This window comes from Microplitis mediator, chromosome 7 (assembly GCF_029852145.1).
Source record: "Microplitis mediator isolate UGA2020A chromosome 7, iyMicMedi2.1, whole genome shotgun sequence".
NCBI lineage: Eukaryota > Metazoa > Arthropoda > Insecta > Hymenoptera > Braconidae > Microplitis > Microplitis mediator.
The window spans coordinates 9,904,274-9,923,140 of NC_079975.1; the positions used below are offsets into that span (position 1 = coordinate 9,904,274).

The window sequence follows — 18,867 nt, forward strand, 5'->3', positions numbered from 1 at the left end:
GTTTTTTTAATCTTTCATTGTAGCTGAGTTATTGAAAGAAAATATATATAAGACGACTAATAAAAAAAATTTGAGTGTGTATAGAATTTTTTTAAGAATCCCATGATGATACAACTATCAAAATCAATAAGCTTGCGATTTAATGACCAGATTTATCATTTTAAACTTCAATGATAATAAAAATAATCAAAATATCTAGAAGTAAATTGACAAGGATTTAATAAACAATTAAATTTAAATCATATTCAATAAATTTAGTAGTGATACTGGACAGTCACGTAATGACTGCAGATTGAAAATTTTAGCGGCAATAAATTTAAAATTTGAGTATCGAAATAACCATGGAAACGATTGGATGCCCGTGGCAACGTAAAAAACAGTTTTGTTAGCCCGGATGTTCAACTGTATAGGGTTATAAGTAAAGTAGCAGATGTCTCTTTGAAAATGAACGCGTTAAGGGAGGATCATTGTAACACTCAATAAGGAAGTTATTTTTTTGGTGTCTTCCGGGAAAGTTTAACAAAACAGATGGGATATTTTGCTTTTTAATATTTTATTTCTATGACCTTTAATAAATTGATTTTTAAAGGTAGATTATTTATACAATTGATGTTCGATTGATTTAATAATTCATTATTGCAGCAGTGTTTTAATTGTTTAATATAAATCATTTATAAATCAATGAATTTTTTTAATTAATTATTTTTAACGATTCTTTTAGATTAATTAATTGTAAATCATGGCATACCGACAACAACCAATCCAAGATGAGTTGGAGATGGAGACAATGGCAGAAGCTGAATTGTCAAGACTAAAACGTCAGTATCGAATGATGGAAAATGATCGCACTACTTATGGAGAAAAAGCCCGACTACAGCTTCGTAATCAACAGAATATGATTGAACGTTTAGAATACGAAAAATCAGAGCTCGTGTTGGCTATAAAAACATCAAAATCAGAATCAAATGCTAAAAAAGATGAAGAAATGGATGAAAAGTTAAAATTTTTACTTAGTAAACGTGAAAAATACATTAAAATGATAAATAATGAACGACAACAAATTGATGAATTACAAGAACAAATAATAAAAGTATGTAAAGAAGTTGTTGGATTAAAAATGAAAATACGAACAGATTCACAGTCACGAGAAATAACTGAAAAGCATAATCGTATGATTGGTATACTGGAGAATCGACTTGATGTTGCGACGAAACGATTTAATATTGTCGTTGCTGAGAATGCACAGCTTCGTGCTAAAATAGATTGTTTACTTAAAGAACGTGCTCAATTCAATATTCTTTGGGCTAAAATGATTGGCCAGTTAAATACTGGTAAAATGGTAATCAGTGATATTATTGAACAGGCGACAATAACGTTTAATCAACGTGATGAAGAGCTTAATAAAATTTATGCTTTAAGAGAACGGTAATAATAACAAATTAGATTAATTTTATACTGTCAAAATTTGTAATGTGAACGCGGATTATATTCGGAGTGAATGCGACGCGGATGATTTTTCATTTCTTTAATCCCCTCGGTATAAAATGAATTCAGGAAGCGAGTTTTTTTTAATGTTAAAACTCCAAATCGAAGTGTATGCGGATTGAAATAAAATCCACATCACTCCGAAATCTCTCGGTTAAGAATGAAATCCTCATTCCGTACGGATGTGAAGTTATTTTTTTAACTCCGGAATTCCAAGTGATGGAGTGAATTGGATTTATATACAATTAGTATTCACTCCCGATTTTTTTTAATTGTATGAATAATAAATTATTATTATTATAAAAATTATGATTGTCATGGGAACGTAATAAAAGTATCTTATACATCTTGTGGAATCGGTATCCTGATTAAAACTCTAATTGAAACCAATGAATTCCGATTGAAAGTCTATCGGATTTCAATAGGATTCAATCGGAGTTTTTAATCAGGGTATACTATATACTCGATGTCACTAGATGTATACAATAGTTTATGGAATGGAATACACGATGAAAAACGCCGTTAAATATCTAAAGTCAACGTCATGTAGTCGGAGTTATAAAAATAATTTACTTTATTGTTATTAAAAAAGCCTTATACTTTATGGAATTAGATAATTCGTTTAATACACTATTTACTTATCAAAATTTAAATCAATAAAAAAAAGTCAACTTTGGTATTATGTCGTATTAATTAATAGAGATATGTAAAGTTTTAAAGATTTAAACTTGGTACTGAATTTTATTTTGTTAGAGGAACAAGAGATTTAAAGGCTCACACATCGGAAATGTGTGAATTACAACGCACACTTGATAATGAATTAAAACTACAAGAATTTCTAGGAGTTAAAGGACAGTACCGAGAAACTGCTGATTTAAATACTAGAAAAGAAGCTGAGCTTCGTATGAAACAAGAGGAAAAACAAAATAAAATTGCATCTTATAGTGAAATTTTAAATCTAATTAAGCAATTTACTGGTTAGTGTAATTAATACATTTTTTTTTTTAATTTTTTTTAATTTAGTATCAGTAATATATATGAATGATGGGGCATGTTTGGCCGAACTAAATCCTGAGTAAACTTGTAAGATTGAGTATAGTAAATATGCAAATATGTAAACATGAAATTTTAAATTGCAGGTGAAAATGACATCGATAATCTTTCAAATTATTTTCTCAAGCAAGAAGAAGAAAACTTTGCATTGTTTAGTTATGTTAATGAACTTAATGATGAATTAGAAGGTTTACAAATACGCGTGGCTCAATTACGAGATGATATTGATGAAGCAAGAGCGTTAAATGCTCGTCGTGGTTGTCAGCAAGCCGAGACACTTGAAAAAATAGCTAAAGAGTTGGAAGAACAGGAAAATAAAGCTACTGCTGCTGAGGATAATTTAGTTAAAGTAAATATTCATTATTTAATTGATAAATTCATTATTTTTAATCCTACAGTCACATATCTGGCAAAAATCATAAGTGTCATAAGGGATCTATAAGACTTTAGCATTTTTTATCAACTATACACATATGACAATGTTGCCCAGGCCTGGTAATCAGTACACTAGCTGTCTACCTTTTTATGTAAATATATAAATACCTGCAGACACTATTACAAAGATTTAAATTTCAGGTCTTGGATAAACTTAAAAAAAAACTTTGTATTATGTTCGACTTTAAGAATTGTGCAAGAATATTGAAGATGTCTTGCTCAAGGAGCATTGGTACAGTTACTTGAGCTAATCTTATATTAGAAATTACTTGCAGACACTAACGTACATCTTGCGCCAGATTTGCTCAAAAAGTGTCATATTACACTATCTATCTCACATTTGTCTCTGTCACTTTATCCCCTCCATTGGCATACGATACAGGATCTTCGGATAAAGTGACAGAGATAGAAATGAGATCGATAATGTAATATGAGACTTCTTGAGCAAATATGCGTTAGTGTCTGCAAGTAATTTACTAAGACATCTTGAGCAAGTTATCTTCAATGTTCTTTTGTACAATTACATGATGTCCAAGTCCTGAAACAATCTTGTCTTAGAATCTTGCATTAATATCTTGTGACAATTTGATAGCTATATAAATATGAAGACACCAAGGGGTCTTCCGCAAGATACTTTCATAAAAATAGTACAAGACTACTACAAGATTGTCTTATGTATGTCATCTTAGGCAAGTCCATGTAGTATCTGTCAAAAGATTCTTGTGATCAGTGCCTTGACCAACAACTTGTCATGGAAATTGTTACATGGATAGTATAAAATTGATCGATATTTTTATAGAGATATTATTTAACAATTTTTATAAAAATTAATAATGAATTTTTCACGTTTTTTTGAGTTCTAAAAAAATTGTTATTTAAAAATTAATGAAATTACTTTTTGCAATAATTTCATTAATTTTTGAAGTTTTTAACTAAATTTTGAAGCCAATTATTAGAGAATGAGTGTACTTTAGCATAGAAACGATAAAAAAATTGATTCTTACTAAACGTATATTTATTTTAATAAAATAAATGAAAAAAGTGCCATCGAAAATTTCGAAGGTATTACGAAAAAAATTTAATTGTTTTTCTTTATAAATATCTCTGTAAAAATTGAATTGTTCGAAAAATTACAAGAATTTTTTTTTTTTGTAGCGCTTTAAATTTTTTACGAAAAAGTACTTTGTACTTTTTTTTTATCTGAATATCTATTGAGATATATGAAGTTGAAAGTTGCCTGAAGTCTTTTAGGTCTCAATGTGACCCTTAAAGTTTAAGATAAAATTTTTTTTTTTTTAATTTTTAGTGTAATGAAGTGATTGAAAAATTACTTGAAGGAATAGATGCACTTTTCCATTCAATTGGTTGTGATAATTCTTCAATTTTAAATCTTCTTGGTGACAATAATCATGTTACAATGAATAATATAATGCTCTACTTGGGAATTATCGAAAAAAGAATAACTGAAATGCTTAATAAGGTCCACTGGGTTGATTCAAATGGAAAATCAGATACTGTTAGATTAGATGAAGAACGTAAACCTAAATTAAATATTCCAGTATTATCTGAAATAGCTCCATCACAACCTTGTTCCTTGTAAGTTCCTTATTATTCCTTATTATTAAAATTATTCCCATCCAATTTCCTCGCTACTCTATTTAAATTAATCATAATTATTAAATACTCCCTTGGGTTAATTATAAATAACAGGTGTGTTGAAAAAGAAGTGCTGCAATCTGTATCTGAAGGTTTAGAAGTTCCGTTAACGCGTAAAGAAATCCAAGAGAAACTCGATACAACTCAATCAATTTATGATAACTCTCAAATATTACATAATGTCTCTGGATGTTATTTACCAGCAGCTCGAAAAATTATGCAAAAACGATATCAATAAATTTTAATGGCCCATTTATTATTCATTTTTGTAAATTAGCTCTGTCTTTGTTTATTTAAACGTAATAAAGGACACATTCCCACGTTTTATGAGAATATTGTAATTTTACAGACTATTGCGATGTTAAAACTGAGACAAAGTTTATAATTTAACTAAACAATTAAATATTTCATTAATTTTTTTTAAATAAAAAATTTAATGCTTGTAGTACGCAATTACTTTAGTTTTTATAACAAATAAAACTTAAAATAATAATTAGTTTCACTATAAAGAAAAAAATTAAATTATTGTAATTACAAAAATATTTTTCTACTGATTGAGTAATCGTCGGTGACAATATTTTAATAGTTATTTTGTTATTTATTAAGAGTTTTATTTGCTTTTGTGCAACGTTTTTTTGCTGTTTTCACAATTCGTTTAAGTTCAACAATTGTTCGTTTAATGTGAACTAATTGATTTTCAATGTCATTTTTTGAAACGTCTGTTGGAATGCCTTTCCGTTTACACATTTGAGTATAAAGATTCCAGCATGCAAATCGAATTCTTATTAACTCGAGAGTTTTTTCAGCTGATGTTGATTTTATTCGCGATACTGCACTTTCCCACTTCAGTGCTTCTACTTTAACGCGGTCGTATCTGCTTTGTAAAGTTGCAAGTTGATTGTTTAAACTGATCAATGTGTGTCCTTTTCCTTCAGTCATTCGTTGCTAAATATGAAAAAAAAAAGTTTTGTAATAAAAGCATTTGAATATTTGTATTATCATTTAAATATTTTTTCTTATCAAATAATAACATAAAGATTACTTGGTTATAATCTAATAATTCATTCATACTTTTTATAAAAAAAATTCATTAATCGCTATTATAACAAGTCGCTCCAAAACTTCTCTATGCACAGACAACTCTATAAAAACTGTCTATATCTAAAATATGTCTATCGTAAAATGAAACTATTCTTGAATTGATTAATTTAAAACATCTCTACTTAAAACAACTTTCTTCGGACTTACTCTACTCCGAAACTTCTCTATTCAATGACAAGAATGTCCAAAATAATACTATCCATTATTGACTTTTAGCTAGAAAATGAGATTCGGCGACTTTGGATCCCCGGACAAAATATCCTCGGACAAAATATCCCTCAGACTAAATATCTCCGATTGATTCTTTCATCACTATAAATAATCTTTTTCAGAAGAATAATTTAAAATAAGGATATGCCCTTTTTTCACACGTTTTAAGTGTATGCTATCACGATAAAATATATTAAAATATATACAAATTGTATTTTCATAAATTGATGGAATATAAAATAATATAGCGATATAAAGTGAAATTAAAAAAAAAATTAATAATAATAATAATAATAATAATAATAATAATGCTCATTTATTTAGCTTTTAGCTACATGAAAAAAAAATATAAAAAAGATTACAGATCTTTTATTTACATAAAATATACACTGTATCTGTCTTAGTTGTTAATTAAATATTGTTTTTCTTTATTTCTTGTCTTAATAATCTTTTAAATATTGCTAACTTAGTTGCATTTTGTGTGTCTTTTTCTAATTAATTAAACAGCAAAAAGCCAAAAGTATTTATTGTCTTTTCTCCCGCTTTTGTTCTTGATTTCTGTACTAGAAGTCTATTTTTGATCCTCGTACTATATTTGTGATCACTTTTTACAATAATTTTATTCAGGTAATCAGGTAATAAGTTGTTCTTCATTTTATAAATAAAGACACATACATTAAATTTTATCCGTTCTTTAACAAACAGGAAACACAGCGCATCTAACTGTCTCTAATAATAATCTTTAATATATTATGAATATATTTTATCGTTAGGATATTTTGTCTTAAGGATATTTTGTCCGAAGATATTTTGTCCCGGGGATCAAAACGCGCGTGTTTTTGTATAAAATTTTATTCATAATTTTATAATTATATAATATATATTATTGATGATTTGGATGTTAATAACAAGATATTTTTTAAAATAACCTTGACAAACACGTTTTGATATTATCGCTTATATGTATATATATATTAGCCAATATAAAAGAATCCTTATAAACGAGAATAAGTTATAAATGCTAAATTACCAGATGATTTAATAACGCTCAGTTCTTCGAAAGCATTTAAATTTGTCACATAGTAAAGTAAGCCTATTAAAATATTACAATTTTTCAGATATTTTAAATTTGATTTATTTTTTTACCGCAACTTAATTAATGATAAAATATGTTCGGTGGCTGATTTAAGAAATTTTGAAAAATTCAACTTTGGAAATTCAAGCTTTGAAAATTTAATAAATTTAAAACTAAGAAAATAAAATTTATATAATTTTAGCTGTTAATGTTCAACTCTCAACAATCACGTGAGATCCCGAAGCTCTCAAGCAATTTTAAATTCGAAATATATCAATAACTATTGAATTTTTTAAAAAAGTACAAGATGTCTTTTTTATAGAAAATTTAAAGCGCTATAAAAAAGGTGACTTGTAATTTTGTAGAAAACTCAATACTTACAAATATATTTTCAAAAAACCAATTACACTTTTTTAATAGTAATTTCGAAATTTACGATAGGAATTTTTTTATTTGATTTACTAAAGTAAATATACTTTTTTTATATTTAAACTTTTTCATCAATTCTATGTCGAATTATACTCATTTTCCAAAAATTTGCCATAAGATTGGGTTAAAAAAATTTACTCTTAACAATTATTGCTATTTTTATGCAAAAAGTCACTTTTTTGGTTTTTTGTTTCGTGATAATTACTTTTTTAACACTTAAAATTAAAATTAATAATAAAAATCAGAGCTAGCTTTTATAAAAACATTTCAATATTTAATACAGACTAGAGCCTTATAGACCCCTTGTGACCGGTTTAATTCGTCATAGAAGTCTGACCGTTGATGGTAAATTTTAAAAGTTTGAACTTTTCGATTTATCAATTATACTATTGCTAATACTAAAATTTTCCGGAAAAAAATCACGAGTAGATAGAGACAACATACCCATACGTCATAGAAGTTATATGTTTTCATTTTTAATTAATACAAAGTTTAATTTTTTAAATTCCAATTACTGAATATTAATGTGATAAGATCATTAATTTAGATTCAAATATTGAAGTAATAAATAAAAAATTATTTCACGGAGTGAAATTTACTTCGAAGGGAAATTTATTTTAATATTGAAACTTCGAATTGGAATGAATGCGGATGTAAATAAAATCCAGACCACTCCAAATTCACTTCCAATTTTTTACAGTGTAGTAATTATATTAATAAATCAAAACAATAAATAAATACCATTTCAATACCAATTTCTTCAAGAGTGTGAAGATCTTTGTCTTGATGTTCAGCCAGATTTTGTCTCACTTCCATTAAACTTTCGTATCGATTAAAAATCTGATTAATTGATTGAAATTCTTCAATTTTATTCACAACTGATTCTAAATAAATTTGTGATGAATTATAATCTTTTACATATTTTTGCATTTTATCACGTATAGCTGCCAGATACACGAGTTTTTCTTCTAAATCTGAAATCTAAAAACAACAACAAAATTTAATTAATCAATATTTATTCAAGTATAAAATAAAAACAATTATATAAGTTAAATTTTTTAAAATAAAATAACTTGATTTTGATATATTTTCTGGCGCTCTTTTTCTTCATTAATTTTTCTTTGAGCACGTAAACGTTTTTCATAATTTTCCTTAACGAAATTATCAAATTTTATAAAAGATTCCCGTAATAATGATTCTTTTCTTCTCATTTCATTCCATTGTTGATTCATAAATTTACGTTTTTCAACATATTCTTCATGTTTTGCTTCAAGTTCTCTTTCATTTTGTGATAACTCTCTGCATGCTTTCAATAATTCAATATCCGGACCAGATTTTGCAACGTCTGATTCAGGGTATTTTCTAACATATTAAAAGATACATAAATACAAATAAATATTTATTTTCGCGGATGTTTGTATTAAATTTTGTTAACTTACTTTATTTGATTGTTTTCAAATTTAGATTTAAAATATTCTGTAATTAATTTTTGACGATCAGTGCTAATTAATGCCCGCTGAATTAAACTTTTTGGATTATTTTTTAACATCTCCATAATTATTATTTAATTATTTTAAAATATTCTGACAGATCAGTAAACCTGAAAATATATTTAATATATGAATTAATTAGTTTTACTAAATTAAAAATAAATAAAAAAATATTTTTGTTATCCTGGAAATAACAGACAAATGATAATTCCTTTGTTTTTATAAACAAATTAAGTATTTAAAAAAAATAATAATTTTAAAAAATGCACATGAAAATTCGGAAAAATCAATTGTATATATTTTATAAATTACTGTTAAAATTTTTTCGAGTTTTATGGATAATTATTATAAATATTTATTAATTCAATATTTGTTCACATAATTTAAAAAATGAAAGCGTAATTATTAATGAAAATCTAACGTGACTATTTAAAAACATATGTCTCATGTGATCAATCAAAATATTGAATTGGATTTTAACTCAGAAAATATTTAAAAAATTCAGTAATAGCTTTTTTTTTTTAATAACCATAATTACCCATGAAACAATCGTATAACAATCTTGCTGAATATCCCTTATTAAGAAAAATGATTTGATTCATGCTAAGTTTATATCTATATGTTAGTCAATTCGAATTGTTTTAAATCATTTCAAATCATTTTTCTTAATCAGGGATAAGCCTGTAGTCACCAGTACACTACTTGTCTACATTTTTAAAAAAATATGGATGTTCCTGCAGACACTGATACAAAGTTTTAAATTGTAAGTCTTGTCCTAGACTTGAAAAAAAATTTTGTGTTCTACTGTACTTCAGAAATTGCCCTGATTACAGACAATGAGTTACTCAATGGTGAATGTATATCTATACAGTGTTAAAGTTGAATTGTTTTGAATTATTTTTTTTTTTTTAGTCAGGGATGTCTTGCGCTAGATCTGTTCAAGAAGTGTCATATTACATTATCTATATCACTTCTGTCTTTGTTACTTTATCCTCTCCATTGGCATACGATACAGGATCCTAGGTTAAAGTGACAGAGATAGAAGTGAAATATATAGATTAGACGGCCAAAAAAATTGACTATTTTTTTATTTCTTAGCTATATCGAGAATATTATTCAGAATGACAAAAAAAAAATTTCATGATAGTTTGAGCCCTTAATATTAATTTCGAGAGGTCTATCATCGCTATTTTAAATTTTAATTAACAATTTGACATTTTATGTCAGAACTGCTAAAACATTTTAGTAAAAAAAATTCATTTCCATTTATTCTTATGTAAAATTAAATTCCCTACAAAAAAGGTCTGATTGAAAATTTTCGTCAGACAAGCCATTTCCGATTAATTAAGCTTAATAAATTGATATATTTTTTCGATTTAACATTTTTACTTTTGAATTTTGTAACTGACGAATCAATAAATATCTAAAAAAGATCATGACAGATTTTTGAAGGAAATTTAATGTTCTACAAAAAAGGTCTCCTAACATTTTTTGCTCAATTTACTCCTTCGAAAATTATTCAAGGTTGAAGTTGAGTCAAAACGATTTTAATAATAACCTGAATAACTTTCGAAGAGTGAATTTAGCAAAAAATGTTAAGAGACCTTTTTTGTAGAGTATTAAATTTCTTTCAAAAATCTGTCATGGTCTTTTTTAGATATTCATTGATTCGTCAGTTACAAAATTCAAAAGTAAAAATATTAAATCGAAAAAATATATCAATTTATTAAGCTTAATTAATCGGAAACGACTTGTCTGCGAAAATTTTCAATCAGACCTTTTTGTAGGGAAATTAATTTTGCATAAGAATAAGTGGAAATGAATTTTTTTTACTCCAATGTTTTAGCAGTTCTGACGTAAAATATCAAATTATGAATTAAAATTAAAAATAGCGATGATAGACCTCTTAAAATTAATATTAAGAGCTCAAACTTTCATAAATTTTTTTTTTTGTCATTCTGAATAATATTCTCGATATAGCTAAAAAATAAAAAAATAGTCAATTTTTTTGGCCCAGTCTAATATAGATAGTGTAATAAGAGACTTCTTGAGCAGATCTGCCGCAAAATATGCGTTAATGTCTGCATGTAATTTCTGGTGCAAAACTTACTCAAGATACGCGTAAGTAACATTATTAAGACATTTTGAGCAAGACATCCTCAAGTTCTTTTAGACATTATATATAATGTGCAAATCCCACAACAATCGTGTCTCAGAAATTTGCATTAATATTTTGTAACAGATTCACAGGTAGAGTAGAGGTACCGTTTTTGGCCACTTTAGGGCCAGTTTTGGACACTTGACAAATTTAAATAACATAATTTGTAAAAGACCCAATAACGTTAGAATTTTTTAAATATGTTTAAAGACACTTCTATCCCACAATTAAAATGAAAATTTTATTTTACACTTTTTCATTAATTAAAGTAAAGGATTAAATGTCCAAAAATGGAGCAGTGACCACAAATGGTACCTCTACTCTATGTAAAAACTACTAATAGTTATCAATCAAAAAATTGATTAGTGCCTTGACCAGCAACTTGTCATGGAAATCGTTACATGAGTAATGATCAAGTATGTAAATAAATCAAGTTATTAATGATATTTATGTTTTAGATTTATGACTAATGTTTTTTCTTATCAAATGATAAATTGTCAATTACAATTAAATAAATTTGAATTTGAATTTTTTCCTGTCAAATCTTTTGTATTGTAAACTAAAAGTTCGTTTCCTAGAATTTTATATATTCAAAAAATTATATAAAAGTATTAAAAATTTTTTAAATAATTTAAGTAAGTAATGAAATAAATGAAAATGTTAATAATTAAGTCTTTTACCTTATATTATAAATCCCGAGAATCATATTATCATTTTCTAGTAGATAAATATTTTTAATTTTACCCCAATCTGATGAAATTTATCATAATCAAATTTCCAATGGATATTATTATCAAAGTTACCGATGGTTTACTAATATCATTATTGATCAAATAATTAAAAATAATGCCGCTTATTTTATACAACTATAAATATCCCTAGTTTAATAAATCTAGTGACATTTGAATTTTCCGGGTAAAATTAAAATTTTTTTGAGTTGTTTATTTTGTTACTAAATCAAAATGGCGACAGCGTTGTGCTGTTTAGTCACAATGGAATAATAATCCGTGTAATAATAATTGTTTTATTGTGATTTATTAATGTGACATGTATATATTATGTGAGAAATAATCATTTATTATTATTGTAAAGTATTATATATATAAATAATAATAAATAAATCGATATCTATTGTAATAAAAGTGATACGTGATCTGACAGCGTGTTCGTAATGGCCGATAATACCACTCCTTTGCCCAGGCGGCGTCAATTGGTAAACAAATGGCTGATAATATTTGCCGACAATACATTAATATATTTTTATAAGTATAATAAATCATGTTTTTATTTTTAAAATAATTATTTATAATAATAAATATAAATTATTTATTACAGAGAGAACGTACAAGAAAATTATATACTGATGATTTCACATATGGTGATGAAGAAATCGAGGGTAAAAGAACTTTTAAACTTGATGAAAAAATCGAATGTGAAAGATATGACCTTAAAAATTTTTCGGGACTTTTCCGTGAAATGACTGGACCAGAACTTAATCTTGCTTATGTACAAAAAAATGGTTTAAATATTCCATTATTATTTAGAGACAGTTCTGGACTTGGTTTAAGAGTACCAAGTTCTAATTTTTCAATCAATGATGTTAGAACTTGTGTTGGTAAGTAATTACAATTTTTTTTTTTATTAACTGCGTTTTGATCTTCAGACAAAATATCCTCAGGCAAAATATTAACTGATGAGCACGTGGGCGGCAAATTAACGTAAAACTGCTGCCGCAAACTGACGTCAAGATGACTGCAAAAGTTTTATGCGCAAAGAAAATGACGCCAATTTGCAGTCAATTTTAAATAACCTGCTACTAAATTTTTTTGCAAGCAACTTGATGGCAAATTTTTGTTTCAATTTACCTTCAGGTTGTGGCAGTAGATTTACGTCGACCTGCAGTCAAAGCTCAACTTATATTTTACTCCAAAATTTGCCAGCCTAAAATTGATGTAAACTTGACGGCAGATTGCAGAGAACTTCTGCTGAGTAAAGCTGCCTAAGTTCCTAAAAATATCTATGATTTTTATGAAAAACAAAATTTAATATTTATTTATTCATTTTGCAAGAAAAAATTTTGAACAACAACGAAATTTAATAATTGCATAAATTTTAAATTATAATTACACAGTTAAAATTTTAAACCATTGAATTATTTTTTTGTTAATAATTTTTTTTTATCATATCAATTTTTTAAAATTATTTTCAAGTCAATTGACAAATTTAATTGCAATAGATTTTGAGTTTTCGAAAATTATTAATAAGAAAAAATTTTTTAAATACATACGAAAGATTTTAATCTCTGTTTTCATATTTTAAAATTACTGATTAAAAATAATGTAAATTAATTATACAAAAAAAGTTACATATCTGCTTTTTTTAGTTTCATATATATATTTTGTAATTGAATCTACAGAAAACAGTATTTTGATTATTATTTTTTTAGATAATAAGGGTTTAATATTTAAATTATAGAATAAAAAAAAACAATTTTACTTATACACTTATAATTTATTCTACTTTATTTTCTAATCACTTTCAATGTTGAATACAATTTTGAATTTCTTAAAAAAATGTTAATTGGTCATTGTGTTTACAATTGATAAATTGAATCGCTGTCATTATTATTTAAATTATGTAAATAATTATTTATTACTATAAATATTATTACAATTATTTTTTATTGATCATTATCATTATTATTAAAAATTAAATAAATTTTTTTTCTACTCACACTTTCTTAAATTTTTAACTTAAATAAATTTGTAATACTATTAAAAATATATATCGACTGAGGATATTTTGTCAAGGATATTAACACATGTATTGCTAATTATAAATTATGGATTAATTAATTCGTTTAAATAAATTAACATTAATTAATAACTGTGAGCTATAAATTTGATCAGCTGTTAACTGAGACGTTAGTTGTCAACCGCTTTTAATAATTTTTTGACTTATAATTGTTTTCGTGTATTAAGAATGTTTATTTATGTACTGGGAAAGACGTATTGTGTCTTTTACTATTATTTTATGTCTCAATTATCTATTTATAGTTCTGACATTTAATGTTTAACCAATTGAGGTAAATGACTAGCAATTAAAATTTAAATTTGATTGTAAATTTGAATTGGTATGAATTTAATCATCTCATTAAGTTTTTACTAATTATTTATAGTATCTTATATATTTTATAAATTATTTTACTTTTATCTTTCAGTACTTGATAAAGTTCTGAAAAGCACGAAACGTTGTACAATAATTGTTAATAAACATTCAATAATAACAACAATATTGAGTCCAATTACCTATGAGTTAATTACGGATATTAATTAATAAATTATTTTTTAGGATCAAAGAGAATATTGGAAGTCATGGACGTGGATACACAAAAAAATGAAGAGATGTCAATGAAAGATTGGCAAAAATATTACGAAGATCCTGAAAAAGAGAGATTACTTAATGTTATATCATTAGAATTTAGTCATACTAAGCTAGAAAATTATGTCCAATCTCCAACAATAGTTAGACGATTAGATTGGGTAGATACAGTGTGGCCACAACATTTAATCGAAGCCCAGACAGAATCGACAAACGTTTTGGGGGATATGATGTATCCAAAAGTTAAATTATATTGTTTAATGTCGGTAAAAGGTTGCTATACCGATTTTCACGTTGATTTTGGTGGAACAAGTGTCTGGTACCACATACTCAGAGGAAAAAAAGTATTTTGGTTGATTCCGCCAACGGAAAAAAATTTAGATTCATATCAAGAGTGGGTTCTAAGTGGTAAACAATCAGACGTATTTTTTGGTGATATGGTCGATCGTTGTGGTCGTGTTTGTCTTGAAGCTGGTATGACTCTTTTTATCCCGACTGGTTGGATTCACGCTGTTTATACTCCTGCAGATTCTTTAGTATTTGGTGGTAATTTCTTACATAGTTTTGGTATAGAAAAACAACTTAAAGTAGCTCAAGTTGAGGAACATACTAAAGTACCTCAGAAATATCGTTATCCATTTTTTACAGAAATGCTCTGGTAAGATATTTAATTTAATTATTAGTTTCACTCTTATTAGTAATTTATATTTTAATTATTAATTTATTTTAGGTACGTGTTAGAACGTTATGTTCACGTGCTATTGGGTCGTAGTCATTTAGATGTTCCTGAAGCTCATCGTCAACACTCTTGGTATCGTTTATCACCGCCGCAATATCATCAACATCTTACGCCATATGAATTACATGGATTAAAATCAATAGTTATGTATTTACACTCGTTACCGTCAACTAAAAAAAATGTACCAGATTTAATCCGCGATCCTGTTGCTTTGATTCATGACGTAAGAGGGCTTGTTGAACAACACAGACATGATAATCCTGATGCTGCTATTACAGGGCGTCCAATTTTACCAGCACCACCACCTCTGAGCATCGCCGAACGAGTAAATACTTTATTTTATTCAAAAATTAATTTTAAATATTCAATTTAAAAATTACTTTTAATTAAAACCAAATACTTGAAGTTATTGACAAGTTCACTTCAGTCATAAGTGTAGAATATAAACATAAATTAATTTATTTAAGGTAAAAGTCCCATTATCCGCCCACTTTTCATTGGAGTGAGATTAAACCACTCAATATAAATTGATAAATGAAGTGAAAAATCATTTTTTTATAGTTTTAAATATTAGAATAAAATTTTAAATAATTATTATTAATTTTTTGAATAAGATCATTGAGTGTACCCACAGTCGTTCACTAAAAGTTGTCATGTACCCATTATTTGATCAATTAATGGTCGCCTATACTCACTCAAAAACAATATCAATTGAATTATGATAAACTTATTGATTTGGAAAATAATTTATGAAATATATATGTAAGAAGGACACTTTAATATATTTCACTTGCTAGTAGATAGAACCAGATATTTATTTAACAGTTAAACATTATTGAACCCGACAACTAATCGTATAATATGGACAGTTAATAATAAGTAATATAATAAGGGAAAGGGACAGAGTAGCTAGATGACGTCACGTTGGGTCCTCTCGGAGGGCCCCGTCGGAATGCCTCTTCTTCGTCAGCCTCAATGTCCATCTCGCCCTTCTCTAGTGGGGGTGAGCCTTGTCACAGGCTGGGGGTAGCTCCTGACATCAGAGGCTACAGGCCTCAAGATACCTATCGAGCAAAAGGCTCGATATTCAGGAACGAGTAGCTTACAGTCGGCCGTCCTGATGATGGTCGCGTCCTCGCGGCAAATAGTCAGTTGAAGCTCCAAGTGTTTTCATCACTGCGCCTCAACTCCGTTTTTACCTTTAATCTAGAAAATTAATTCATACCTTATTAGTATTATTTCAGTGTAATTTATCATGCAATATCATGCTGCCACTTCTTCCGTAAAAACCGGATAAAACATTATCTGCATTCATAACATATAAATAAAACTCTATATCAATAGAAATTATTAATAATTTGTGCTCCTAGTAAACATAACATGCGGATAGACAGCTGTGGGTGCAGCCCAACTGTCTTCATTTAATGTAACATGCTTAAGTCATAAGTGGCTACTCGACGTTTTCCGAGTAGCACCATGCGTTCGTCTTGCTGACCTTGGCAACGTTATCATGTCGCCAGATCATCAAAGCTACAGTCACCCGAGCCACCACCAACCGGTGCAGGTCGTATCTCACGACGTTTCGCAACTCGAGATGACTGTCCGCCCTCAGAACCACCACCAACCGGTGTGATCGTATTCACGATCCTTCGCAGTTCTGCCGGTCTCCAGAACCACCACCAACCGGTGTGGTCGGATCCATGACCCTTCGCAGTTCTGTCAGCCTCGGGCCTCGCAACTCGAACCACCACCAACCGGTGCAGGTCGTACTTTACGATTTTTCGCAGTTCGAGTGCCTTGTTACTCTCGTCAGAACCACCACCAACCGGTGCAGGTCACACAAAGTGTGACTTTTCGCAGTTCTTCCGATAGTTCAGCCTCTAGAGACGCAGTCCTAGAGACCCCTTTCCGTTTCCAGAACCACCACCAACCGGTGTGATCGTATGGACGACCCTTCGCAGTTCTGTCAACGTCTTATTCTGCATCTAGAATCACCACCAACCGGTGCAGGTCGTACTCCACGACTTTTCGCAATTCTAGTGCAACCTTGCCTCTCTAGAACCACCACCAACCGGTGCAGGTCGTATCTTACGACTTTTCGCAGTTCTAGGTAGGCCTTAAGTCTTCGAGAATCACCGCCAACCGGCGCAAATCGTCCTCGCGATGTTTCGCAATTCTCGAAGTCATTCTGATATCAGAGCAAGTATGGTCCGATATTTCCACGCCAAGGTACCCGCCTTAGTGTAGTTGGTCCTTATCTGGGGTACAATCTCCCTTGAGATTATCAATCTCCTGGATTACTGATCACTCGGTGCTTCTATGTAATCCCACGAATCCATTCGTCACGTGCCTCCGAATACTGCCGTTTACTGCGCCAAAACCATCTGCAGTCTTCTATTTTGTTTAATACAGTAGTCTCACGCAAGTTAGCTTTGTTTTGCAATATTCCACGCAATTTCACACCAGATAGGATTATTGTTGTGACAATCCTATCTGCGCATCCTTGAAGTCGAGCTGTCAACTTCCACGATGTGAATGAATATTCTACCTGAAACAACTTAAAGCTCTCAACGACTGAAGTATCTCACCATCAGAATTTCTTTCTGGGTTGCTGATCACTGTGCTATCAGCACTTGATCACCCATGAACCCGCAAATCCGTGCGTAGGCGAACCTCCTAGAACTACTGTCAATTGAAGTAAGATCCTCTTACAATCCCTGAGGCTGGTCATAGAAGTAGTTCTAAGCAAAGTAATAATCCTTTGCTGTATCTTACGCCATTGCACACCAAGTAAGATTGTAACTGCGACAATCCTTCCAAATTGTTTTCGAACTTGACTGAGACTGACAGTTCGAATCAACGTTCCACCTGAAACAACAATGTCCTCGACGACGTATGAATCTCATCGTCGAGAATTCTAATAACTTGATACGAGCCAGCGTACTTGGGAATGTTTTGTTAATCGTAACCATCGTTATCGCTAAACATTTATTTTATTTAGATTTAACGTTGTAGTTAGTACAGTAACTATCAATTTTTAGTTTTCTGTAGGAATAAGAGTCAACGATTAAATCTTTTACTTTGGTGCCTGTTGCATGTCCGTAAGACAATTGCAACTTCACCTTCAATAATAGTTGAATACTGCCGAATTAATTTCAACTCTTTAAATTCACGATACTCTTAATTTACTCAGGAAAATAGTAAGTCAAACATAACTTTTTCAATAAGCAATTGTTAAGGTACTTAATGCATTCAACGCTGAACTAAGTTAACTATGCAGTAAAATGATACACATCATGTGACTGGTATATAACTAAACCCATAAGTATTGTACGCAACCTTCCAGAGGCTAACCCAGTGAGCTCCTACTAACTGATTCCAACAGCAGTACAATCCCAATGAAATTCTAGTCTACAGTAACTATTTATTCCAGAAGAATTACAACTATTATTTTGCAACTATTATGAAATCCTTAATTAATAATATTCAATACATGGAGTTTCATCACATATTCTATCATGTGCTATCAACCATTCCATTTTTATCCATTTATCAATCTATTGGTACAAAACAGATTGTACAGTACAACTTGTAATAATAATTTCTAAATCAGTATCTTCAAGTTAATCACAATTTTAATTTTTAACTTATGTAT

The 18,867-nt window shown here is 28.7% G+C and overlaps 3 protein-coding genes across 4 annotated transcripts in view; 2 read left to right on the top strand and 1 right to left on the bottom strand.

Annotated features, from left to right (window-relative positions):
* Positions 1 to 422: 422 nt before the first annotated feature.
* LOC130670830 (coiled-coil domain-containing protein 63-like) lies at positions 423 to 4,867 on the top strand. Its single transcript, XM_057474388.1, has 6 exons — positions 423 to 589; positions 722 to 1,425; positions 2,239 to 2,462; positions 2,625 to 2,887; positions 4,280 to 4,569; positions 4,684 to 4,867. Exons 2-6 carry the CDS (start codon positions 740 to 742, stop codon positions 4,865 to 4,867), a joined length of 1,647 nt encoding a protein of 548 aa, XP_057330371.1. The 5' UTR covers positions 423 to 589; positions 722 to 739.
* Positions 4,868 to 5,065: 198 nt separating this feature from the next.
* On the bottom strand, positions 5,066 to 11,908 carry LOC130670831 (coiled-coil domain-containing protein 42 homolog). Of its 2 annotated transcripts, none has more exons than XM_057474390.1 (5): positions 11,773 to 11,908; positions 8,884 to 9,044; positions 8,518 to 8,806; positions 8,186 to 8,425; positions 5,066 to 5,574 (listed from the first exon to the last, which is right to left on the bottom strand). In XM_057474390.1, exons 2-5 carry the CDS (start codon positions 8,997 to 8,999, stop codon positions 5,224 to 5,226), a joined length of 996 nt encoding a protein of 331 aa, XP_057330373.1. In that variant the 5' UTR covers positions 9,000 to 9,044; positions 11,773 to 11,908; the 3' UTR covers positions 5,066 to 5,223. The 2 variants fall into 2 exon arrangements, with proteins under 2 accessions (XP_057330373.1, XP_057330372.1); XM_057474389.1 differs by lacking the exon at positions 11,773 to 11,908 and adding an exon at positions 9,473 to 9,674.
* Positions 11,909 to 12,030: 122 nt separating this feature from the next.
* The window catches only part of LOC130672428 (jmjC domain-containing histone demethylation protein 1), a 28,453-nt gene continuing 21,616 nt past the window's right edge, over positions 12,031 to 18,867 (top strand). Inside the window, exons 1-4 of the mRNA XM_057477017.1 lie at positions 12,031 to 12,305; positions 12,428 to 12,707; positions 14,444 to 15,131; positions 15,204 to 15,537. Coding sequence (XP_057333000.1) covers positions 12,264 to 12,305; positions 12,428 to 12,707; positions 14,444 to 15,131; positions 15,204 to 15,537 — 1,344 coding nt within the window. The 5' untranslated portion in view covers positions 12,031 to 12,263. The remainder of the gene's footprint in view (positions 12,306 to 12,427; positions 12,708 to 14,443; positions 15,132 to 15,203; positions 15,538 to 18,867) is intronic.

Coding starts and splice junctions, on each gene's coding strand:
- LOC130670830 (XM_057474388.1), top strand. CDS start 740: ATGGCATACCGACAACAACCAATCCAAGATGAGTTGGAGATGGAGACA. Junction 2,888..4,279: donor CTGAGGATAATTTAGTTAAA/GTAAATATTCAT, acceptor TTTAATTTTTAG/TGTAATGAAGTGATTGAAAA. Junction 4,570..4,683: donor CCATCACAACCTTGTTCCTT/GTAAGTTCCTTA, acceptor TATAAATAACAG/GTGTGTTGAAAAAGAAGTGC.
- LOC130670831 (XM_057474390.1), bottom strand. CDS start 8,999: ATGGAGATGTTAAAAAATAATCCAAAAAGTTTAATTCAGCGGGCATTA. Junction 8,426..8,517: donor AGAAAATATATCAAAATCAA/GTTATTTTATTT, acceptor TGTTGTTTTTAG/ATTTCAGATTTAGAAGAAAA. Junction 5,575..8,185: donor AAGAAATTGGTATTGAAATG/GTATTTATTTAT, acceptor TTTCATATTTAG/CAACGAATGACTGAAGGAAA.